Genomic DNA, 25,459 nt, shown 5'->3' on the forward strand with positions numbered 1-25,459 from the left:
ACACACAGGAGATGGATGCATGGTGCAACAATCAATAATTGTAAAAGACCCAAATATCAAATATTAGGCGACTAAACTTGTTGATTTCTAATCACCAACCATCAATTTTAAAATGTCTTCGTGTAATAATGTAAGTTTATAGGCAGAATTTGAAACTAACTGCTTGGATGCAGTCATACTATGTTTTCACTCAAATATCGATATCATAACATAAGAGACATTTTCTCTTATTGAACGGTCATTGTTGTTCATCTCTATAATGCTAATACATGCATAATTAACAGTCAACGTAACTTTTTTCACTGTTTATCATAATAATGCTCCCCACAGCTGATATTGTTTCTCCTAAGTGGCTCAGCTCATCAGCTGCTTGGCTGAGACGTTGAAGTCCAGCTTCATTCATTGGGTGGATTTCCTTTGGAGCATTTGCACGAGTATCGGGAATGTATTCGATATCGGCAGCACAAGATGCTGTAGAGTCCGATCGAAACAGTGGCGCGTACAAACACTATTAAATAGAAACTCAAGACAAATTATCAGCAAAGAGATGAACTGACAGACAGGACCCTTCACCAGCTACGACCATCTAATAAACCAAAACTGTATTACCGAAATATTACAGTGTGGTAATACCAGTTAGTTTCACAAGATGGAGTCGGGAAGTTAATCCAGAGTATAATCTGTCTGCAGTCTAACAAAAAAGGAAAATAAAACACTAACGTTCTGGGGAACCAGGGTAAGAGCGACAAAGTCATTGTAGAGAAAGACTGACCATCAGGGTGACGACAACCATCCGAAACACTATTGCCACTTTTATACCACAATGCAAGAAAATCAACAGCTCTATTGTCTAGTCAGTCCTCTGACGAGAAAATAGAAAGAACGGCAAAAGATCATAATGTAGCACACACGCACTTGAGAAATAACATAACAACAGCAAACTGCCAAAACACTAATGATCTCAGATCCTCCAGCTGGATCTGCTCACTGCAAAGCCGAGATTGAGCCAAGATATCATCATATTTTCTCTACTTTTGAAGACCTTCTGAGGAGGCAGAAAGTCAAAGATGTGTTGTTTTAAATCACTTCTTCTTTTCTCAATGTTTCGGTCTCCCCTTTGCTTTCATTGTGTTATCCATCTTCATCCACTCATTACTTACATGGTTGTTTTATAGAATTTTTGTAGATTTTCTTGATTCTTTATATACAGCTATAGGTTGTAACTTTTTTTTTTTTTTTTTTTTTTCTTTCCGCCCTTGTCCTGTTCGGCAGCTTGGGCCAACAATATGATGTGATTGAGAGCCTTCGGAGTCAGAACAGATTTTGGTCTTGCAACAGGGAGAGACCTGGAGTCTCCTCCTGTTGCCTTATAGGTTGTAACTTTGACTCTACTTTGATTTGGTCAGGTTTTGTATCGTCGTACCATAATGTCTGCACGAGAAGCCCTACCGTGTTTGACACTGTATAAATACTGCAAATGGACAAATTGTTCATCAGTAAGTGTTTAAAGTCTATGACCAGATGACATGTTTTTATTCCTGATGACTCTTCTTCAAAGGCGATGATCAAGAGTCATAATAAGAGACTACTTTTCCATTGCTTATATTGAACGTAAGACTTAAGTAAAGCCACTTTTGTGCTTTGAGTGGTGATGGTGACTGACAGTAGTCTATTAGATTTTGAGTTACACCAAAACATAGAAATTTAAAGATGAACCTTACAATTTGTAAGATCTAGAATTTGCATCCTCCTTATGGTGAGTAGTGGTTGTGCCTCATTGTAGAGTAGCTTTACTTTGTAAATAACAAAATTCACCATCTTGTGGTACAAAGTGGTATTACAAGAGTAAACGTGCAGGAGTTTAGAGTCAATTCTCTGTAAGACAATACACCAGCATCTCCGAGATAGCCCTAAACTGTTGTTTATTCACATTCCGTTAAACATTTTTGGGAAATTTTGATGATTCCAATCATTCAAAATTGCATTTTGTGCTTTGAGAAATTCTGTTTGCCAGGCTGACCGACCAGTGAAAACAAATGTAAAGCTCTTTGAAATCGTGAAAAAGATTTTGCCTTCACTGTACCTTTTGTTCCAGGTGAGCCCGGCGCAGCGACACCTTCTGCTCCAGCTTCTGCTGCTCGCGCTCGTGCTGCGCCTCGGTCTGCATCTTGATCTTGCTCTGGTAGGCATTGAGCAGCTCCATCTCCTGCTGCAGCTGCTGCCTCAGGGCCTGGCACTCAGCTTCCTGGGCCTCGTCCAGACGCAGCTGACATGGCCGACCGTGGACCGCAACGAGGATGGGAGGGTGGGAGGGGAGGGTGAGGGCGGCGGCGGCACAAAGAGACGAAGATGTTCAGGAGGGTGGGAAGGCGTGGACGTGAGGGGTGGAGAGAGTGGACATGGACAAGAAGCACAGCAGAGAGAGGGGGAGGAGAAGGAGGGAATACAGAAAGATAGAGGGGAGGCAGTGACGGAGCGATGGGAGGAAACAGAAGGGCAACAGGGATGGACACGATGTGGAAAGGCGGGTTAGGGAGGAGGAGAAGGGAACGGGACAAAGACCAGATGAACAGTGGAAGCATAAGGACCGGGGAGAAAGAAAACAAAGATTCAAAAAGTAAGATTTTTTTGCCCTACTTCTCTTAACCCTATAAATAATTCATTTTCAGACAATTAAAAAGTGTCTGAGGTTTCTCCACTCACCGCCTGTGAGGCCATCATTTCGTTGATGCTCTGCTCATACTGCTCAGCCAGGATGGCCAACTTGCGCGTCTGCTCATCCTTCAGGGCCTTGAGCACCGTCTTGTGCTCGGCCTTAGGCGTAACTTCCATCTGGTGGTGGCGCAGGGCCTTGTACTGTTTGGTCTGCACCTTACATGTGTCCTGGAACTGCTTCTTGATCTGCAGCTCCAACGCCTGGAGCACGGGACAGGGAAACGGCGAGGGTTAGCGGGGGACGGAGGCGGTTAAAGAGCACCTTTCTAACCAGGTCACTCCAATCTGTATCTTACAACTGTGAGAGTTTCCTACTGCTAAAGGTGAAAGGCCCCATAATGCCACAAGCTAAAAGCCACGTTACAAAGATTTATTACCTTGAGGAGGAAACAAAAATTCAGAGATGACATGTGTTGTATGCTCTCTCTCGATTTCCCAAATTACTTCATTACATTCATGTTGCATCACTATGTTATCCAAAGTACTGGAAACCAAAGAGATGTTGCTCATTGCTTGCGCCATCTTCCAGGTGGATCTCTGTTGTCTTTTCAAAGACAAATGAAAGCTCATATAATAATTGAAAAAACAACAAAAAAAAAAAAACCCCAACCAACCTCCGGAACTAAACCCATGGTTCATTTTAAGCACGACGACACACTTCCTGACTACCAAAAGCTTCCCTGCATCCGCGTCCACTCACTTTAAGGTTCTTGGGCTGCTGCCGGAGCTCCAGCACGTGCTTGCGGTGGAGCTCGCGCTCCCGTCTGTTGTTGTACTCGATCTGGTTCTCCAGCTCTGTTTGGTGCTGCAGGCGGATCAGGTCCATGCGCAGCTTCTGCAGGGTCTTCAGCTGCCGCTGCTCCAGCTCCTGCGTGGACTCGTCGTGGCGGATCAGCATGGCGTGCTCCATCTCCTTCTGGGTCTTCTTCTTGTTCAGCTCCTATACGGTGGAGGTTCTATGAATTGGTTTTAGGGATTCTTTTTTTCATGCCTAAAGCATCGATCGCTATCAACAACTTACAACAATTTAACAAAAACATTGCACTTTGCATCTTTGTGTGTTTCTGTATTTGTTTTGTTTTTTATTTTCCCACAAAAAGCTTCAGGGCTTTCTAAGCCTTCCTAACGGCTTTTCAGATTACAACATTGTTGGATTGCTTTACTCTGTAAAAATCTCCTTAGTTTACAACAAAACACCTCGGCTCTAAACAACAATGGGGATAATTGTTGGGAACACACTGCTGTTGTCTGAGAAAACATCACGTTGGGTCTCTCACCACAGAAACTGGACATGCCAGGTTTGTCACTTCACTGAAGGATCCAATGCAACTTTAATCTTTGTCCAATCACGCACCTCTCGAATCTGTTCCTGCTCCACATCGTGTCTCTTAATCATGGTTTTGCGCTTGAAGGCGCGGCAGTTGCGGTCATAGAAAACTCGCTGCTGGGCCAGGAGGTGGGCCTCCTCCTCGGCCTGGGAGTGCTGCATGTTCTCCTTGTGCTTGGAAAGGCGCTCCTGCTTCTCCTTCTTGGGGGTGCTGTGGTCTTCGTTCATCTCCTGAAAGGAAACCAGTTATTAATCAATTTTAGTTATATTACCAGCAAATGAAGGAGAACTACAAAGCTCGATTCCTTTGGGCAGTGAGTTAAAGAACCGATGAGTTCAAGATATCCGAGAACATTTAAAATGAAATTCAGATGCATTTATGTGCAAATCTACAAACCGCTAGGGGAATGGTCTTTTTTTAATATGCTTGGAACATCAGAGGGCATATTAACATAAGCTAACATGCTTTATTAGTTTTCATAATATATACCAATATGAATCAGTAACTATATAAAAGAAATTCTTGAACAGAATTTGATCACTCAAACAGGAAGCAGGTTAGCTGTTGGTGCTTTACCCCCTCACAATCAAAAAGAAATGGGATTAATTTGACGTGCACATGAAGGAAACTGGGAACACTTTGAAGACTCAGTTTGCTCACTGGCAAACTGTAATGAGACTCCAGCTAACGCAAAGCTAACAATTTCCCAATTACATGTTTGGAATATGAAGGAGAATCATCCTTCGAATGACTTCACATTCCCAGTGTTTTCAGGAGGAGGAAGCACAAAAAACAAACTCTCGCCGACCTTTCATTTGGAACTACAAACAACAAGCACAGCCAGAGGAGTACTGGAACTGGAAAGAGTCCAAACGCGTCTCAGTATGAGTACTCCTCCTCTTTTATGGGCTTTAAAGTAATCTACGACTGGCGTTAATGCACTTAACACATGAGCCTGATTCCTGCTCTCTGTGGTGTCTAATTCCATTCGAGGCCCTCAGTTGGTGGGAAATATCTCGCCCAGCCAGCGATGCTTTCTTTTTACTGCGCTGACCTAATTTTTGGTCACTCGTCTTGTAACTGAAAACACAGCGTATCACACTCCTGAGCCACAGGGGGACTCTCTGAACTCTGGTTTCAAGGTTGTGGAGGCACACAAATGCTCCACAGCGAATATGGATTTATGGCTCGCCCCCAATGATCATGTGTGTGTGTGTGTATACATGTGTAAGTACATAGTAAGTAGGCTGAGAGTGACTCAACACAAGTTACTTTGGAGCTTCTGAATGTGCACGGTGGTGTGTGGGAGAGTCTGATTCAACGGTAAACAGCACACGAGGCTGCGTGTCACACACGAGAGAGGCGTAATAAAAGGGGAGTGAGGAGGAGAACAATTAAAACGCGGCGCACCTCCTTAATCTTCTCTTTGCAGAGTTTATACTGCTTCTTTTGATTATCCAGAAAAGTCGTGAGCTCCTTCTTTTGCTGGGCCACAATCTGCTGCTGGAACTTCTTCTCATCTGTCAGGGCCGTCTTCATCTGCAGGACACACGAGGAGAGAAGAGAGAGGCGAGGGGTCTGAAGATTAGCGTCCAGGCGGTCATCAGGCGCACGCTCGGTCTCGTGTGAACAAACACCGTCATTCAGTGACTTGTATTCCACCTGTTTGGTCAATTTTATCGTAGAATATTGAATATTTTCTGACCCCTCCTGAAATTCTTTCTTACATTTGTGTAACTGTAAAGTGGTTTTGGTTAAAAAAAATAAAATAATTTTAAAAAGTGAATAACAACATGATGTGATGTTCAGTAACGACGAGTGGAAGATCTTGCAGAAGAATCCCAGAAATACTAAGTCAACCTATTTTCTGACAAGAGCCTGGGCGATTGAGTCATAATCTAATAAAATACCAAGTAACCTGCTGGTTTACCTTCAGAAGAGAGTGTGTGTGTGTGTGTGTGTGTGTGTGAGAGATGATGTGTGTTTATGTGTCTGAGGAGTTGCACATGCTCGTCTGTACAAACCGCTCATCACAGAGATATGCGGCTTGTTTTTCAGAGCGTGACATTCGGTGACCCACTTCTCGCTCGTGCGTTTCATCGTATCAATGGACGGCGGCAGCGTGTAGAGGGCTAACAAAACTTCCCTCATCGCTGAAATGTAAGACTGAGGTAGAAGGTTGATGATATATATATTTTTTAAACAGGGTTTAAATTTTACAAGCTTTAAAACAGAAGCTACAAATATGGCAATGTAGTTTTCTCAAAGAAAAACCTCCTCATTGTAAATTCAACTCCTGCGTGATCATCTGCGGAAAAACAAAAAACCTGAGGAGTCGCAGCATTATGCCTCCACTCACGTTCTGTAACCCCCCCGACCCCCCTCCAACACAAAGTCCCACCTCTTTCTCAGTTTGCACGGCGTGGCGTTTGGCCAGCTTCTCCAGGTCGATGTAGGCGTTGTTCGCCTGCGTCTCCACCTCCTTCTGCAGCTTGAGCCGGTGCTCGTCCATTTCGGCCTTCAGCTTGTTCTCCAAGGCAATCAGCTGCTTCTGGTGCTGCCGCCGCATGCGCTTGTACCCCGACATCTGCTCCCGCAGCTCGCTTTCCTGCTCATGCTCGTGGATTTGTTTGGTCACCTGTGGAGAAAGGGGGGAAAAGTTATGGAGAGGCCTTGATTTGATTAAACAACAACAACAACAACAAAAAAAAAGTAAACGGCAGAAGAACCCGTATGAAAGCATCATGTGCACCCATAATAAAACTCAACAGGTAATCTTAACTGAGGACTTATATCAAAATTGATTGGGTTTGCTAAATATTACAGTTCAACAAATGCAATAAAACAGTCCTAAAATAAAGAGCGATGGATGGGAAACAAAGACACTGGAAAAAATGTTGTGAAATCCACGAAGGGAGCCACACAAAAGCTCTTTCATCGGCCCATCGCACACACACACACACACACACACACAGGCACCTCATAGAAGCCACCGAAAAAAGACCTCAAATGTGTTTGAGCAAAAAAAAAGTCACATGAACAACAATAAACAGCTGCGACAGAAAATATTTCATGTGAAATAAACAAACTCACATAGCATGCTTGAAGACATTTCTCAACGTCACAATCTTTTTTTTAAAAACAAACAAACAAAAAACATGAACCTCAACCTGACACACCTGAGGGCAGAAAGGGTTCTCCACGTCTAGGTAGTACTCGCTCCGCATCTTCTCGTAGCTTCCACCTGAACTCCTCAGGCCAAACATGATGGCGACTTTAGCCAAGAGCACCAGCATCCAGGAACCTTGTGGAGCATCCTATGCCCGACAGAACGCGGTCTGAGCTCCGATGCCACCCAGATACACCCCCAGTCTCCCCACCCCCCCCTCCCCCTTTCTGGACGTTGAACCCGACCACCTCCCTCCTCCTTGGTTCGCGCCCTGGGCACGCAGCAGCCGAGGCGGCAGACGTGTGAACTGTGAATGAGGCAGGCCGACTCCTCGGGCCAACAAGAGCACAGAGCGGCTCTTTAGTGGGGCTAACGCTAAGCGGCGGACAGCAGGTGGGTCACATGAATACCTCATTTAGTAAGAGTGAGAGAAGTTGGACGGGGGGGGGGGGGGGGTCCGAGAGGAGCGGGCCGAGAGATTAGGGGAGGGAGGGTGATAAGGGTGCAGAAACAGCAGATGGAGGGTGACTGGGAGAGAGTTAAATTTAAAGAAGAAGAAGAAAAAAAAAAGTAAAACAGAAGCGTCCAGAGGGAAAGGCGAGGTGGGTGAGTGAGTGGGTGGTGGTGGGGGCTATGGGGAAATCGAGGGTGGGAGGCTGAGCTCCCCCTTCTTCTTAATCTGCCCTGAATCAATACCCCTACTGTAATAGAGCCTCCCAATCCTAGTCACTCGCCTCACTGCCACCCGGCACACTGCTACAAAGGGCCAAGTCACGTCATGTGACGGCCTCTTTCACACAAGGCTCTGGGACTGGAAAGGAGATCATATTCATGGTGAAGGAGCGTGCAGGATAAGGCTGAATGTTTTAGTGAGATCAAATGAAAACCACCTCTAATCAACCAAGACAAGCACTATATTGAACTAAATTATTCTAACTTCTCGATCTACAAGTGTTGGTTTCTTCATTTCGTATCAAGTTCTGTGAGCGTCCCCTTGTCCTGACCTTCTGAATTAACAATACTATGTAAAAGGTTTAGGTCCCTCAATGGGACCTTCAAAAATAGAAGCATAACAGTTAAATTTTAGCTGCTCAAGACAATGCTTAGTAGATTAAAAAAAAAAAGAAAATTCTTACTTGGAGACAATTCCATTAGAAGTTTCCTCGAAACTAAGTACAGATCTACTATTGGTGAAGGCTGGCTCTAATTCTTTCACCACTACTTCACTTCCAGGATTATTAATTCTTTTTTACAGTTCCTCATGACATTGGCTGAATGATTTGAGTTATTGTCCTCTGCTGTCTTGTCAATCGAGAGCCAATCAAATGTATTTTTAATGGTAATCTGTGATTTAATACAAGCATTTTTCCCCAGAAAGGCCGAAAAACTTTGCACAGTTCAAAAGTTACAACTTTGATAAGATTTCTACATTTCAGGGTTTGATATGCTGCATTACGATTAGTGGAAGAAAAGGTTTGAATATTGTTTACACAATGTCCCGACTTTTTTTTGGTGGTGGGGGGGATTGGGGTTGTAGGGGAAGCCACAGCTGTATTTAGAAAGTCGCTGCAGATGTATAGTAACATATGGTGAAGTCATCAGACTGGAAGTGGGAGGTAAAAAGGCCTCTGCAGATCTTTGTTTAGTGTCCCGTTTTCCTGTTGATGCTCGTGTGCAGGAGCCTCTTCGCTCCCATGTTTCTCTCCGGGCCACAAACACAGAATCAGTGCAGTGAGTTTACGTGCCGCCTCTGGCATTCAACTTCAGACTAAAGTCTTATTTGTGTTCGGCTGTGGGACTGCTGGATGGAGAGTATCGCAGTAAAGCGTATCTGCGGTGAGTTATGTGCTTAAAATGTCTGCAGGAAAAGCTGATTGGGGACGAGGCACGTTCTGATGCATTTGACTGTAATCTGCCGCTGGCTCACCGGCTGTCAAGCTGCAGCCTGTAACCAGTAGCAGGAGGCGACTGGAGCAGCAGAAGAAGAGAAGCATTTTATCTCGTCTCTCATTTCCCTTCTCAGGCTTTAATCTGTGACTTTGTATGACCTACAATAACCCCTGGTCTTCCTCGCACTGACTACTTTCCCAGCTTCCCTTCCTTCCGCATCCTTTTTCCTGGGATATTTCCACACTCTGCAATCTTTTTTTTTCTTTTTTTTCCGGCATGCAGCTTCTTTCATCTGTCCCATCTCTTCAGTTTTACCTCTTCTGTGGCTCATCTTGTCCTTCAGATCAGACTGTAAGCCAAGACGGGCTTCGTCCTTCTTTGTCGGTCTGGGTTTTGATAAGCGCTGCTCTTTTGTCTCCATTGTGTTTGTTTATCTGTCCTTGTCTCTGTCTGTCCTTCTTATCACCACGATATCTGTCATCTTTGTCCTAAACCATGTCTTTTTCTTACTCCCCTTCTCCGTCACCATCATCGAATCGTCACTCAGGATCTAGAATGTTTACGCGACCAATTACAAGCAGTGCGTTTTTTTACCTCCTCTTTTTCCTTTCTTTGTCACCCCTTCTCGTTAGCGTTCCCTCACTTTTTGCTGTTCTCCTTCTCCATCCTCTTTCTTCTCCATGCGATCTGTCACCCCCCCCACCCCTCACCATCTGGACCCCCTGTTCTCCTCTCCCTCTCTCCTCCCTTTGTCTACCTGCTGATTCCAGCCTCAGCGAGCCGAGGCCGATCTGAGGACGGCAGAGAAGGATGATGTCATCCGTTTCAGTGCCGGCGGGCAGGACACGCGCACGAGCACACACACGCATGCACGCACGCACGCACGCAGGCGCACACACAATGTTGCCTCTTTTCCAAACTCCATTAACAAGGAGTGCTTCACTTTAAAATTGATAAATAACACACCAGAATTGTTCTGGAAAAAATAAAGAAATAAAAAAAAAAAAATCAGAGAAAAGAAAAAACAACGAATAAGGAATCAAAACAACAAAGGCAAATTTACAGGAGTGCACAATGGCTCTTGTGACATTGAGCAATTGCATTCTCAGTAAATTGAGGTTATATGCATTTTCAGTCTTAATATGACACCGTTAAAGATTTCCTGCCTCCTATAATCTCATGGCCTTTCCATGTACCCCTCCAACTGTCCATCGCTGTGTAAAATTGCCACCAGTTATTATCGTACAAGTGCAGGACGAGACTTATTATGTCCTCAATTTCATTTTCAGGATATTTCTGTACAACTTCACTGTTACAAAAACCGAAATTCACGTAGCATTATATGATAAAGGACAGTTCTGATATTGTTTTACACCCTCAAGCTGCGCAAGATTCTGTTGAATAGCTTACTAAGTGAACTGAAAAACCAGATGTTGAAGAGCAATGTAACTAAGGAGACATGTCCAACCTAAGACCGAGACCAACAGTAGAAAATTAAGAAGTCATTAGCATCTTTTCACAAAGACTAACAATGAGCAGATAATAAAACCTTTTATTTCCTACTCAGTCATTTCAACATTAATGAAACAGGTCAGTTGGCCTTTTGGATCTTCTCTATGCCCCCAAATGAGTGTCAGCTGGCTGGACCTCATGGACTATTGAGGTGATGGAGTGCAGTTCAGGAACTCCTCAGGGTACAGTACTCTCTCCCTTCCTGTTCTCCCTCTTCATCATTCATCTTTCCAGTGTTTATTTATGTATGTTGTAAGTATTAATGTGTGTTTTCATCATAAATTCTTATGAGTGTATCACTGCTGGAACTGCTGATATCTGAATTTCCTCACATGGGATAAATCAAATGTTATCTTATAATCTCTTGACGAGCTTCTCGAATGAAACTGAATCCCTGAGCATAAAACAATGAGTACACTCCCACTTCTGTGACGCTTTAAAGGCCGTCAAATTTTATTGAGAGGTTCCAGATAAGAAGCAAATGATTTGAACATATTTAGATAATAACAAGTGGAGCCTAATATATCGAAACCTCTGACATTGAGGCTCTGGGTTTGTGTTTACTACCAGCTGATTGTGTTGTTCTATCTAGGAGCTCTGTAAGGCCTCCTTTAGAAATCCTATGGTTGCCTATGACTGGACATGGATTCTTAAGAAAGATCTCTACACTGGTTTTCACTGTGGGAAAAAAATATCAGAAAGCAGTAAAGATTTACGACTTAGATGTACTTAGTGTTAGCCAACATAACCCGCAGAAGGTTACATAGGATGAATGGATTGTCTAAACCGAGATATTGCTAAGATTTAAACAACACCAATCACAACTTCAGGACCTTAAACCTTGAGAGAACTAAACAATCTTTCTGAGAGTGATCGGCCATCTCAGTTGGATGTGTATTGTGTACATCTAATTAGGCCATTAGGCCTTTCTTAATAACCAAAGGTCCTAACCCTCCGGAAAAGTAGGAATGTGAACCGATCAGTGAGCAAGGAGCTTTGCGTCTTGGCTTAGCTCCCATGTCCAGACATTATTACTGCTGCCAATCTCGCAATCTGCAATTACTCCTGAATAACACCTCTATACAACTGAACTCCTCCACTTTGGTTAGATTATCCACCCATACCCTGAAGATAACCTTTTTTTTCCTGAAAGAACTATGAACTCTGGATTGGGATGTGTTGATCCACACACCAGCCGCTTATTGCACGGCTTATTAACCATGGAAGCGTTTCTTCTTTTCGCTTGATTCGTGCTATTTTCATCTACTGTGAATTGTTGATTTTGTGTTTCCTGTAAGCGCTGACTCGTGACAAAACATTTTGCGAGTCAAAAATAAACTGCACTTCCTTACTTTCAGAAAGTAGAGGATATCAAAATTTAGATATTAAGATAAAGAATAGGGACACACACAGAGCGTAAATACTGTACCTTTTAACTGCTCAGTATTTATGTCTTCAACTAGTTATTTTTCCTAAATTTCCACCGTCAGCATTAAAATTAGGTTAGACATTTACTATTTGTGACATTGTTTTGTAAAACATTTGCTTACTCAGTGGAATAACAGGCTATCCGACAGAACCTTAAGCGGCTTAGAAAAAACAATGCTACCTAACCCTTTAAAATACTCCAGTGTAACACTTAGTTCGGGTTTCTGCAGCGAAAAAATATCCAAGAATAAAATCAAGAGCATAAGTTTGAATGTTGAGGTTCATCTTCTGTTTGTAATCCAATAGTATTTTGAAACTTACTGTTTGAACTAAAATGTGTTTGACACCCGTGATCTAAGTGATGTCAAAGGACCAGCCGGCTGGGGTGGAGCCTCTTGCGGCCTCGTTTTGGCCCACAGGCCTTATGTTTAACATCCCCGACTTAGAACCAAGAGCATTGGATTGAATTTACATGGAGAGATAACAAATATTTGTCATACCTTTTTTAGGCTTCTACAATAATTAAATGGGAAGAAAAGAAAACCTTCTGTGTTCAAAACTGCCGATTACAGAAAGGTTACATGGGACCTTCACACTGAACTTCAGTGAAATTTCATGGTTTTACTCTTAAGTTTTGGTCGATTTAGAGTCTTTTTGGCAGATGAGTTCACGTCAGGTTCTTTTTCTTTTATCAAATCTCTGCAAAATGGAAATATGATGCTTCCACCTGGGTTCACACACGACCGTACATCATTTGTGTCACAGGAAAGTCACAAGACGCTACAAGCGTCAGATCGATACGACAACAAAAATATGTGTAAACAAGAAAATATGAAACCGCCAACAGGGGTGTGAATGCAAACGAAGCACAGCATTGACAACGAAAAGACGCACACACAATCCTGGACTACCGGCGGTTCATGTTCTGGTCAAGGACAGCGTGAGGACGTACGCTCGCTTACATAAGCACGCGCGCACATCCTCGCCGATCGGGTGCTCCGACGTCTCGGTTTAAGACCTGACACAATTCAACCGCTGGGTCACCGGCGGGGTAAGCACGCACACACTTAACCACATGCACACACTCAGAACCAAAGCTACTTTCTAGTTACTAGAGCCGGTTTCCATGACAACAGACAGGGAGGGAGAGACATTGAGTGAGACGCATACGTACGCACGCGCGCACGCACACACACACAGAACGAAGGGAAGGAAAAAAAGAGAGAGCATTACACCCCCTTCAACTCAGTACACTGAGACAGATCTAAGAATGATGTATTACCAAACGCAGGAGAGGAGGAAATAAAGGAGGGAGGGGAGCGGTGAAACAGAGCACAAGACAAAAGAAATAAGGTGAATAAAAGGGGGACAGCATGGGAGACGTCTGTGGCAGAGAGTGGGCCTTAAGTGTAGATCACAGACGCGCATCCTGAAAGAGGTAGATAATCGAACAAAGGAAAACAACTGAACGAAGAGCAAATAAGGTGGAGACGAGATCTGAGTGAAGCTCCACGTTTCTTCAGCCCGAGCCGCTCAGCCGCCACATTCACAGGCAGGTTTCAGCGGAGAGGAACAAAAGACATGCCCCCTCTGCGCCTTCACAACACAACACTCTCCCACAGAGACTCTGGCTCCGGCAATCGAGTGGCCTCTGACGATTTATTTATTCTAAGGAAAACTTTTATGATCCCAACGGGGAAATATTCCCGGTTCACGCTTACCAGTGAGGCGGACTTTATTGTGGCAAAGCGGCCTTGGTTTTTGTAGTTGTGGGCCTGGCTGCTCTTGTCCGAGGAGGCCGGTCGGAGGTCCCTGTGGATCCCGTCGTCCCAGTTGTATTGATGGTCCTGAGTGACACACAGAGAGGAGAAACTGATAAATAACTCTTTTTCTTTCTTATTCACTCAGGAGAATAGAACAAGGGCTGCACGGTGCTGTGGAGGTTAGCACTCCTGCCTCAGAGTGAGAAGATACCCTGCTGGATTTCGGCTTTGTTCCACAAACTTCTCGTGGTTTTTTTTTTGGTACTTCAGTTTACTTTTGCTGTCCAAAGACGTGTTTGACGTCAATTAGTGTTAATTTTCTGGAGGAGATGGTCTAAACGTGGCCTCTTTTGCCTTTTATTAATATTTCTCTCTTCTGCAGAGTGATTACAGCTACCTCACCAGCAGATCACATAAAGTAGTTGGTTAAAAACTGGATTTTCAGTACCGATAAAAACAGCAAAGACACTAAATGGCATCTGCTAATATAAGAAAAAAGATGTAAAGCTTTCTGTTTTGTCAATTCTCAAACTTCCTCTGCGTTAAGGTTTTGTCGCATGTATCCAGTGACTTTTAGAATAGTAAAACTCTCCAATTCAACTGTTCAACTTCTAAACATCAAGAGATCAAAAGAATTTGCTGAAACTGTGTCAACTGTAAAGTCGCCAGTCGCCACGCCCGTCCCGGAGCCCGTCCCGGAGCCCGTCCCGGAGCCCGTCCCGGAGCCCGTCCCGGAGCCCGTCCCGGAGCCCGTCCCGGAGCCCGTCCCGGAGCCACAGTGAAAACTGTCTGAATGTGTTCGGGAGCGTCAGGGACCGGCGGGCTGATTCATGTGTGTGTGAGGAGTGAACTTCATCGGCATCAGAAAAACAATATGTGTCACAGTCAATTGTTCCCCGTTGAGCCGTCGCAATTGAAACAAGACGCCGGCTCGTCGGTTGGTGAAAGTGACAACTGGATTCATGTGCTGTCGAAAAGACAAAAGAGCCGATGAAGAACGAGGATGACAGAGGGGTGGCAGCCCGCTCATCGCACGTTTTCTGAGTGGCGGGAGACGTCGGTCGAGCTCGTCAGGCAACGTGTTGACCTGTGGGTTCTGCATGTGCGCGCTGCTTGTTGACATGTGTACACAGCCTTTTGTTCTCCAAGTGTGAACGGTGTCGGCGATGAACTTGAAGCAAACTGCAAACAGTGAGGACTGTGTGGATGGTTTCCATGGTTTCAGAGGGGGGGGGGGAGGGGATTCGGCATCAAAAGCATGAGAGGAACTGAAGGATGTTTGCGCGGAGCCTTGTTTCCCTTTCGTCAGTGAGGTGCACTGTTTTTACTACCGTGAGAGTCCTGCTGGATCACCTCATTGGGATGCATTTTGAATGAATTGCAGTAGAATTATCAGAAAATATGAAATGACTGACAGCTTCTGCACCTAATGTCTTCAACATTTGTGTTAATGTTCGATTTTTCACATCCTAAATCCTTTCAGTGATGAGAGAATAGAAGTAAAAGAGTAAATTCTACTTCACAATAACTTGTCATGAGGTTAATTTCTTCCCCAAAACTTGGAACAATGGCACGAGGCTGGCTGCAGGTAGGATAGCACGTGAATCATTTTACCATGCAGACACGATTATAAGCAGCATAGTGTGTTTCAGAAACACCTTGATCCCAAATAAAATAATAAAATAAAACTGTGTTGATGTTGTTTATCACTTTTCTCTTTTGCATGTAAAAGCCTAAACTGTCAGAAAGGCTCCTTCGGATATACATTTCTTATTTTAATATAGTCCTGTCTTTTAAAATCACCTCTACTAGTTGTCACTTTTGTTCCTGGTCAACAAATTATTTGTTTCTTAGTGGACTTCTTTCATTATGTATTTGCGCAGTCTTTCCCAGAGTGATAAACTCTCCCTCATCTTTACTTCTGCTGAAGGCTTCAGCTTGTCTGAGATGCTCTTTTCAACCCTAATCATGCCACAGAGCTGTTGTCAGTTAACTTGATTATCTATCAGATGTTCCACCAGGTGCTTGTTTTTCACGATTACGTAACTTTTATTACCTCTGCACCAGCTTTTCTATCATCAGATCAGAATCACATTATGATATCATGCCTTTAATATGTGTTGATTGTTATTAAGAGTTAAAATTAGAATGTTTTGTTTCAGTGTCCTACTTTTTCCGATCTGGAATGATTCTTGACAACTGGTGCAGACCAAAGAAGTGCTTCTTCTGTCCTCGGAGGATGAATTATTTTTGAGGATCTTCACCAACTGCACACACCGCTTCCTACTCTGGTCCATCAGAACATGACTATTGATCTGTCTTTCTGTCCTTGAACGCCATCCCTTGATCTTTACCTTTTTGGTGTGCGGGGAGGAGTCCAATGTGCTGCTGTAGTCCTGCGGGTGCATCATGGTCATGTCAGAGCAGGTGTCATCCAGCACCTCCTGCATGCTGTTCACACTGCTGCTCTGGCTCCCTGTGCTCACAGAGGTGCTGGGGATGGAGTGGTTGCTGCCCAGGCTGTTCATCTTACAGCTGGCCGCTTCGCTGTCCTGCAAAGACGAGCACACGAGCAAGTTACTCAATATGTACGTTTGTATGATTAGGACTGGTAGAACAGAGCCTAAATAACCTTCACATTTGAACTTTAGAGTTTTTCTTTGGTTTAAAGAAACCTTCTGGGTCTTATGTTTGGCACCTGTGCACTAGATGAAGTGTGTATACACAATGGATGAATTTGCTTCTGTTGATGTTCAGACTGATAAGTTATCACATTTGAAGTGTGTGTTCATATGATTTATAAATGAATGAAGCGTCACAGAGCTCCATGCGGCAGGCCTGTACTTTTAAATAAATCCTCCCCTCTGACACATGGAGGCGAGGGCCTGGTGCAGCCGGTTATCTCAGTGAAGCCCTAGGTAGTGTCTCGTTGCAGGGTGGTCGGCCGACTGGCTGCTGGGGATTGCGTCACGTGGTGTAGGGTGACACTGCTGTGGTTGCGGGCTGTCTACGCCTCTTTACATTACTTTAGGCCAGGTCAGCTAACGGACACTCCATCTTGGTGTCAGGCTACTGTGGCAGCAGGAGGAAGACTGCTGTCGACTCCTGTGAGCACTCATACGCTACTTTTTTTTGTCATTATTCAAACTACAGTAGAAAGTGACTTTGTAAAAAAGTTTGATATTTGAGTGTTGTTTTAGGCTGGAACTGCAAAGACAACTGATGACTGGAATTATATTGAAAAGATCTAACAATAGGATAGAATATTTACTTGATTGGGAAAAGACAGCAACCCGATTAGATACATCTCACATTTTGATTGTGACATTTACTATTTTTTAAAATATGTCCACGAGTAAAAGGTCTGTAAGTAAACAATTGACACACTGGAATTGTATTACAGAGAAATATTAATAATAATAATAATAATCTAGCTCATGTGTAATTTAATCACCGGGGGAGAAATGAGCCGTTTCATGTGGATGTTTGGACTTGACTTGTCAAGACAATATTTTTGTGATATGAACACTGCTCCAGGAATTATTCTTATTAACTTCAACTGCTGACTCTACCTGTAAAGGATTTAGTCATGATCTTTATTTCATTCAGTTGGAAGTGGTATTTCTCAGGCAAAAGTTAAAAATTAAATAGGATTCCACTGGTTTAGTATTTTTAAATGCTTGTTATTCTTGTTCCTTCTTACACTATACTTACGAACCCTGTACAACGTTTGCCACAGTTGGGACATTCATAATACCTTTCACCTTTCCCCCTCGTCCTCTCACCTCTTCCTCCTCCTGGCTCTCCCCCATGGGCCCGTTGTGTTTCTCCTGGTAAAGGATCTTCTTCATCTTGCGGTACTGCAGATTATCCAGCTCACGCACCGCATCCTTGGTCCTCTGGATGAGGTCGATGAGGATACGCGGCGAGCGTTCCCGACGCACAAAATCATGCTGGGAAGGGACAAAGAGTCAGACAGTGAGTTAATCAGAGGCCGTTTTGGAAAGAAACAAGACGTAACTGACCCTAAAATTTTATCTAATCAAATCTGTCACGGTTCCATCTTTGATTTATCCTTTTAAACTTCAGCTAAACATCAACATTGGTGACATTAACGCATTTACCACAAAACTAATTGCGGAAAGAAGTATTTATGTACAGTGGTTCGCACTCTCGCCTCACAACCCGAACACCCCCAGTTTGATTCTGGGCTTGGGTATCTTTCTGTGTGGAGTTCGCCTGTTCATGGTCTGTGTGGATGGGTTTCCTCATGCTTCAGTGGATATACTGTAAGTTTGATGCTGATTGGTGAATCTAAAAATGCCCATAGGTGTGAATATGAGTGTGTGTAAATATATCTCTCTCACTCTGTATTTGCCCTGAGATGGACTAGTGATATGAGCAGTATAGAGGTCAGATGGATTTTTTCTTTTTAAAACAAGAAAAAACTACGGGAAATGAATTTGAGTCAATAAAAACTGATTTAAATGAGTACAAACACTTGGGTAAAAACTATTTCAATAAGTAAACCAACTTTCCTCTGTGTCATCACCATCAATGACAAGATGATGATGTAACTTGACATAACATAGTTTTGAGTCAGAAACCAAAATATTTTTTAGAAAAAAAGAAAAAAAAACACAAACTATCATTTCCATTCTAAACTTTTGTTACGGATGAATATCTTGGGTTTTAACCATTACCTGATCTCTATTAGAATTCATTATCTTGTGCAGCTTCAGCACGTTACTGCCAGTACTTTGAACTTTTTCACTGTAAAGAGCCAATTTGAAGAATGTAGGGAGTAAAGGTGATGGGTCAACCGAAAAATAAACAAAATACAGATACCTGAAATCTCTACACAGTTAGAGTAATAAAGTACAGCTACTTGGTTACTTGTCATCCCACCTGTTGTCAGTTATGTGGGAGAAATAATAGATGATATAATAAAGAGGTGTCCCAACTTTTTTTGAAACATGTATCACAGTCGTAACAAGCCTGTACTCTTGATGTTATGATTTCAGTCCATTTCACCTTTACTAAAAGTCAAAGACGTTTAAAGCCTTGAGGTGGCCTGTTCAATCATCTTTCCAGTTTCTCTTGTCTTAACCTGAGCACTTACACCATGTTTGTCACTAGAGGGCGCCTGTGGGTCACTCAGCAGGCCCGGTTTGTCCCGGCACTGTTCATCTCAAACTCATCACATGGGATCTGAGGCTGTCCCAATAATTAATTTTCATAAATGCTCCTAATCCTTTCCATTTTAGGAATGGTGTCACGCCTCTAAGTTAATGACAACTGTAATTAAATCACAGGAAGAGACATAAACATACAGAGCTTGATGTTGATTGCTGATTGATGTTTTTCTTTGTTTGTTTGTTTTTTAATCTGAAGGCCAATGAACATAGAATTGAATGGAAAAGGAAACATCAACATAAATGCCTAATAAGTCAGGAACAGCATCAGTGGAGGCCCAGTTTCTTAACTTTACACTTCATGAATACATGATGACAAAACACTTTCTGTCACTTAACTAATCCGCGAGGCTCATTTACTCAAACCCACCATCCTGTACATGAAGAGTTGTGGCTCTTCGATCTAATGTAAGCATAATTTAGCGGAGTTTAGAGCATTATGCTTACATGTAATTATCTATTATGCATTACATAAGCAGCAGGTCAAAGAAGGTGGGTAGAGAATAGTGAAGTGGGGGGGGGGGGGGGGGGGGGGGTGAACGTGTGTTAATAGTTATTTTTGATCTGTGAATATTTTGCGGCACGTTACTGTACCGGCATTAAGAAATGAGCACAAGCCGCAAAACAACTGAATTCACAGCACTTCCACCCACTACACCACACACACATTCGCACCTCCTCTTAGTCACACTCATTCATAAAATATTGAGTGGTTAAATGGCTGAAATGTATGCAACCCACGGGTACTGGACTTAAATAGACATGCACATATTTATGTATTTAGAGGGCGTTTCATTAAAGAAGATTTTTTTTTGTTCTATTTTTAGCTTGCTCCCTCTTTTTCTCTCACTCTACACACCTTCCTTTCCATGTGACAGATGCTGGTGTAATGGGTTAGTGAGGACACAGGGGAGTGACATCACACTCTGAAAATAGAGACGAGAGTGATTTGTCCCGTTTTCTGACAGATCCACACCAGAATGTGTAGCCGCCCTCGTCCCACGGACCGGCGAGGAAATTATATCCAGGATTTGTTCTCATTATAAGGTTAGCGTTGAGGAAAAAGTGACAGCGTTTGTGGCTCAGCTGGTGAAGCAGGTTGTCCTGCGATCCAGAAGCTGGTAGTTCAATCCACCATCTCTCTCTGTCAGAGTGTCCTTGAGCAAGACACGCAAGTTTTTAGATTTTCATATATTCATCCTCAACAAATGGACAGTTACTTCCCAAATCAGGATTTTTGAAGGTTTTATGCACCTTAAAATTGGTGATTACCAACAGGTTGCTGAAATGAGCTACTTGGCATGTTAAAGGCCCCAAATTAACATGGGAGCAGGACAGACACAGCTCATTACAGAAACAGCCTGTTCTCAGTGGAGGTCACGAGAGGGACTTTTAGACCGGCAAAAATTCAGGACCAAGGCTGTTTTTGGGGAAATATAGATTGAATACAATGTTGTTGGATCTCTGACACAAATGTGGAATTGTTGAAAATCTGTATAATATGGGACCTTTAAAGCAGTTTTTCCCCAAACCTTTTTTCTCCTTAATACCTGCCATATTGCCTCTAAAAAAGTCCGTTGACCCCGTGCAAATCTCTCATTCCAGTCAAGCCAATCGATGGACACACACACACACACACACACACACACACACACACACACACACACACACACACACACACACACACACACACACACACACACACACACACACACACACACACACACACACACACACACACACACACACACACACACACACACACACACACACACACACACACACACACACACACACACACACACACACACACACACACACACACACACACACACACACACACACACACACACACACACACACACACATCCCTTGATTGTGCAGTTTCCCAGGTCTGATCGAAATGACAAAGTAGAAAATCTGCTATTTTGTTGTTTAGAAGAAAAAAAAAAGAAGTCTGCTGTTATGGTATTCCTAGACACGTGGAAACTTAATTTCACTTCAGACCAAGCAAAACGTAGCACTCCTGAACTAGTACAGTGTAGCACATTATTTAAACTCAAAACGAACCCGCAGATTATCAGTTTGTACTGTATTTAAGAGAAGAAAGAAAATTTGACATTCTAGAAGTAAAACCGTAAACTACACCAAACTAATTTAGAGTGCTCTTGAACAGACGGCTTTTCGTCTGACGCATTGTCCTGCAACACCACCATCCCGGAGCACATTCACAACGCATACTGTTCACACTACAAAGCCGATGTGGTCAGATGTGTCAATCCCCACCCAAGGAAGTGGTTTGAGTGAAAGCACTTTGGTGCCTGTTCACACTCATCTTTAGGACTCGCCACTTGTGACCGGATCACCCAAAACGCATGTTAACACCAGGTCTGAACGGACCCTTTGAGTGACGACTCCAGCTTCTGTTAGAAGCTTCTCCTGCAGACTAAACAGACTGGGGCGAACCGGACAAGTAGGTGATTTTCTTAATTATAAAAGCAGCGCATAAAATTGCCTTTCAGATGAAGGCATGACTTTGTTCGACTTAAATTTAGAAGAAACTAAAATAAAATATATTGTACCTGTAAGCTAAAAGTCAGCTGTGGGAGAGTTATTAAATTTGCAGCATGGTTAGATATGATCATTTTAATCCCAGTAGAAAATGGACCTAAGATTACTAAATGAATCACTGCGGTCATATAATCCCTTATTGTAGAACATTAACTGACTTCACGTTCTAAAACAAGAGATTTACTAATCAATCAGTTTCTACTGTGGGGATTCTAATCACACTTCCGTTTTGAGAGGATGGTAAGACAAAGGTGTGATTGAATACATCCTCTTGTCACGTAATTAGCTTGCTAATTCATCGGATTAAAATATGGCGCCAAATCCAAACAAACCACAGATACTTTTATCTGTTCATGAGCCTTAAACAATGAATACTTAGGGGAGGGGGGTCACTGAGCGGTTATTACTTTATTATTCATATCACTAATATGGCTGTGAATGAGGAACACTGGCAGATAGTGCATTTAACCTGAAGCCTGCACACTGATCGCTCGCGGCTCACAGATTAGTGACCTGGTTTTCCCTTTAAAGAGCTTGGAGGGCTGTGTGTCTCTGTGTGTGCATTCAAAGGAGGAGTGAATTTGTGTATGTGTGTGTCTTAGTGGAGAAAGTGGGGTATTAATCATAAAGCAACACCCCCACCCCCATCTGCCCACTACATAGTTACTGTGAAACAGGCCCTTCGACACAGATCTGTTTGGTACTTAACCCTCTTAAATGTTTTTTTAAGCTAGGATTTAGGTCAGGGGTGTTGGGAAGAGTGAATTCTAGTCAAAAGCCGTCAAAAAAGCTCCGTCCCGTCCAGATGATGGTACAGTGCTCCTTCTTTAACCCCCGCCTGACCTCACACCTTCCCTCTCACCCTGGAGAGTGGCAGGTGTGAAAACTCTAGCCCCAGCGCCAGCGCTGCCGAGCGTGACCACCAAGAACATAAAACTCTTAGGGGGTCAATAGGATTACCTGTTGGTCACACAAACAAAAAGATCAAGTCCTCAATTACAGGGAAACTCAATGGACACGTATGGATTAACACCATGTGGGTTCACCGCGAGGCCGCACGTTGGTGTAGTGGGCAGCTCGCTTGCTTCATGGTGGAGTTCTGGGTCTGAGTCCGGGCTGGGAGGGGGTTTACATTTCATGGATGACCTGGCATCCTATGGTCAGTGTGTGTGTGTGTGTGAGTGTGTGTGTGTGTGGAATTCCCAAGGTATTTTTTGTGACCTTTCCCAGTTATCCCCATTAACTAATTAATTAACTAATAAAGCAGGATAGAAGACGGACGGACGATTGGTTCAATTTGCCCATTAGACACGTTGGCAGTATTCTTTCCTTGACTTGACCTTTCATAACCTTGGAAATAATTATTGATATTTAACTATAGCTGTATAATAATACAATGGATTTTGGACATAATCACAGTTGATGAGTGAACACAGGTTTTTTTTTTTTTTGATAGAACGGGCTCTAGGGCCGATGTTCCCCTTTCACAGACATTTTGTTGGAGCTCTGGAATGAGTCCAGTTAAGAAAAGTAACGTAAACATAAACTGGCATATCAAATGGAAATAAGTTGCACTATAAAACCTACATCAGGAGGATTGTTATCAAGATCGAAAGCGAGCACACACACGAGCTCTGTGGAGTGCCGAAAGGCGACGGCACGGCACAGGAGACGGCGCTCCAATGAAGAAAAGAAGCAGAGGGAGAATAAGCAATTCTCAGCGGGGCGCTTGATTCCCGCGCTTGAAGACGACACTGTGTGTATGCTTGCGTGTTGGGGAGCAGTGGGTGGGTGGGAGTGACTCATCCTCGTGGCTCAGGGACTGACTGAGCCCGGATGTGAGGTCACAGCGAGGAAGATTACAGAGGAAACCCACTCACTCGTAGCAGCTCCCCCGATGAGGGTCTGTCCTGAGGAATTTTCAGTAGGCAGTAGTCAACAAAGCTCCGGAAGGGGTCAGACCTGAGAAAAGACAACATCTTCTCAGTCAAACAAGGTGTGGACTGACTTTTAATGGTGGAAGTGGCACTGCCCATATAAAGATCCTTCAGCCACACTGACTGCACTTAACTGAATTAATGTTTAACATGCAATGAGTTTTCAGTGACTTGACCCAGAACAATCCTGTGTGACCTCTTAGTTGCGGCCCAAATATGAACCATAAATGGATTATGTAAATATGTGGAGCAATAAGAAAATGGGCCACTGGAGCTGTGGAACTCTGATCTAAAAATACACTTGTGATAACTCGAGCGCCACGTGCTCGGGTTGTTACGTTAAAGTAGCCCGGGATGCTATTAGCTGGAGCATTTTAATGAAGTGAACACACACATTCAGGGTTAATGTGGGGTCACTAAGTGCAACAGCACTGATCTACCTCAAACCTTCACATGAGCCTCTCTACCACCTCCTCCTCCTCCTCCTCCTCCTCTCTCCTCGGGTCCTCGAGTGCACTTGTACGCTCTACCAGCTTGTGTACGCGCTGCGGCCTTGTGTCTGTGAGCTGAACTACCGAGCCGACGTCTGTACTCGTCTCATCTGGCGGGCTGTTGCAAACGCCTCGGGCAGCTGGAGCTCCTCCAAAAATACCACAACACTGTGCTGTCCCACACAATCGCTCACCTCAACACAAGAACAAATTTTACAGCAAGAGACCCCGTGTGTGCTTCAATAATTTGAAGTGCTCACAAATCGGCTGAAATGATTCAGGAAATTCGAGAAAACCACGGTAATGACATCGTCTCACAAACGTCTTTAAACTGTGGCTTGAAGGATATCTATTGACGTTAAGGAAATTATCATTTGGCGCTTTACGTCTGGTACAGTAATACGACTTTAAATCACAAAGTGGTGTAAGAAATCACTTTAGCATGTCGTCTATCCACAGTACAAGAAATAGAATTAAAAAAGACAAATATTAACAGAATTTTTACTTCTGGATCAGTACTCAATAGTCCCACAATTTGAATCAAAACTTCTCAAGTTTATTCTTTCAACAGAAAGAATCCTTTAAATACTTTAATGTCAGAACTATGCTATATGTGCTTTAAATAAGCACACAATAAATCTGAGCTGCAGAAACAGATCCTTGCAACGGAGCTTAATGGATTAAATTCTGCATGAGGCTGCATGCCCACAATGTCACGTTCGTCGCTTTCATACCGCAGCAGCAATTGCATGGCAGTGGTACGTAAAGGTAAATTGCTGGGAGAACATTAAACGTAAAGTTAATATTTGATGAGTTTCCGCCATGAGGATGCGGCCTCACACGCTGAAGTAAAAGAGACACACTGAAATATCTGTAAGCTCGCTACAGTTCCACATTGTATATAATCTTTTGGCATTTTTGGTTTGAAAATGTTTTCAACTTGATTTATGTATAACACTTCATGAGAACAAGCAGTTTCAAGCAAAATTCCCAATCGCAATAGACGGACATAACAACGAACATCCTACAGAAAGCATGCTACTACATTCGCACGCTCAAATAGATTGCACTTCCAGTTTGCGTGCATTTTGTGGGTGATCAAGTTAGAATAACACCATGAGTGACATGTTGTGCACACGGGAGTGTTTTACGTGGGGGTTTAGTGTGTTTTAGGTCCCGTTTACATGAGAAGCATCTCCTGATGTTTTACGGTAGAGCTGGTAGTAACCCAATACATCGAAGCGTTACAGAAAATAAATCTGAATTCCCCCCCACCCCCATTCATCAAATATGAATATTGGCTGATAGAAGAAACTGACTAAGACTTGGCAAAGTGAACTTTATTTTGCTCATAACTTTTTGATAAATTCAACAAATATAGAAATAGCTGCTAGATAATGCATAGAGGAAACAAAGAATACATTTACATGTATATCTGTGAAAAGTTAATTATTATGTCA

The 25,459-nt window shown here is 43.2% G+C and overlaps 1 protein-coding gene across 4 annotated transcripts in view; it reads right to left on the reverse strand.

Moving 5' to 3' along the window:
* The window catches only part of taok3a (TAO kinase 3a), a 75,258-nt gene that overhangs the window by 2,830 nt on the left and 46,969 nt on the right, over positions 1-25,459 (reverse strand). For all 4 annotated transcript variants that reach the window (XM_080467061.1, XM_080467062.1, XM_080467063.1 and 1 more), the window contains 10 exons: positions 23,452-23,533; positions 17,591-17,758; positions 16,160-16,357; positions 13,764-13,889; positions 6,445-6,681; positions 5,454-5,582; positions 4,070-4,273; positions 3,416-3,655; positions 2,704-2,916; positions 2,084-2,266 (listed from right to left, as the gene is read on the reverse strand). In XM_080467061.1, the coding sequence (XP_080323187.1) occupies positions 2,084-2,266; positions 2,704-2,916; positions 3,416-3,655; positions 4,070-4,273; positions 5,454-5,582; positions 6,445-6,681; positions 13,764-13,889; positions 16,160-16,357; positions 17,591-17,758; positions 23,452-23,533 (1,780 nt within the window). The remainder of the gene's footprint in view (positions 1-2,083; positions 2,267-2,703; positions 2,917-3,415; positions 3,656-4,069; positions 4,274-5,453; positions 5,583-6,444; positions 6,682-13,763; positions 13,890-16,159; positions 16,358-17,590; positions 17,759-23,451; positions 23,534-25,459) is intronic.

Source organism: Lipophrys pholis (assembly GCF_963383615.2).
Source record: "Lipophrys pholis genome assembly, chromosome: 7".
NCBI classification, from domain to species: Eukaryota; Metazoa; Chordata; class Actinopteri; order Blenniiformes; family Blenniidae; genus Lipophrys; species Lipophrys pholis.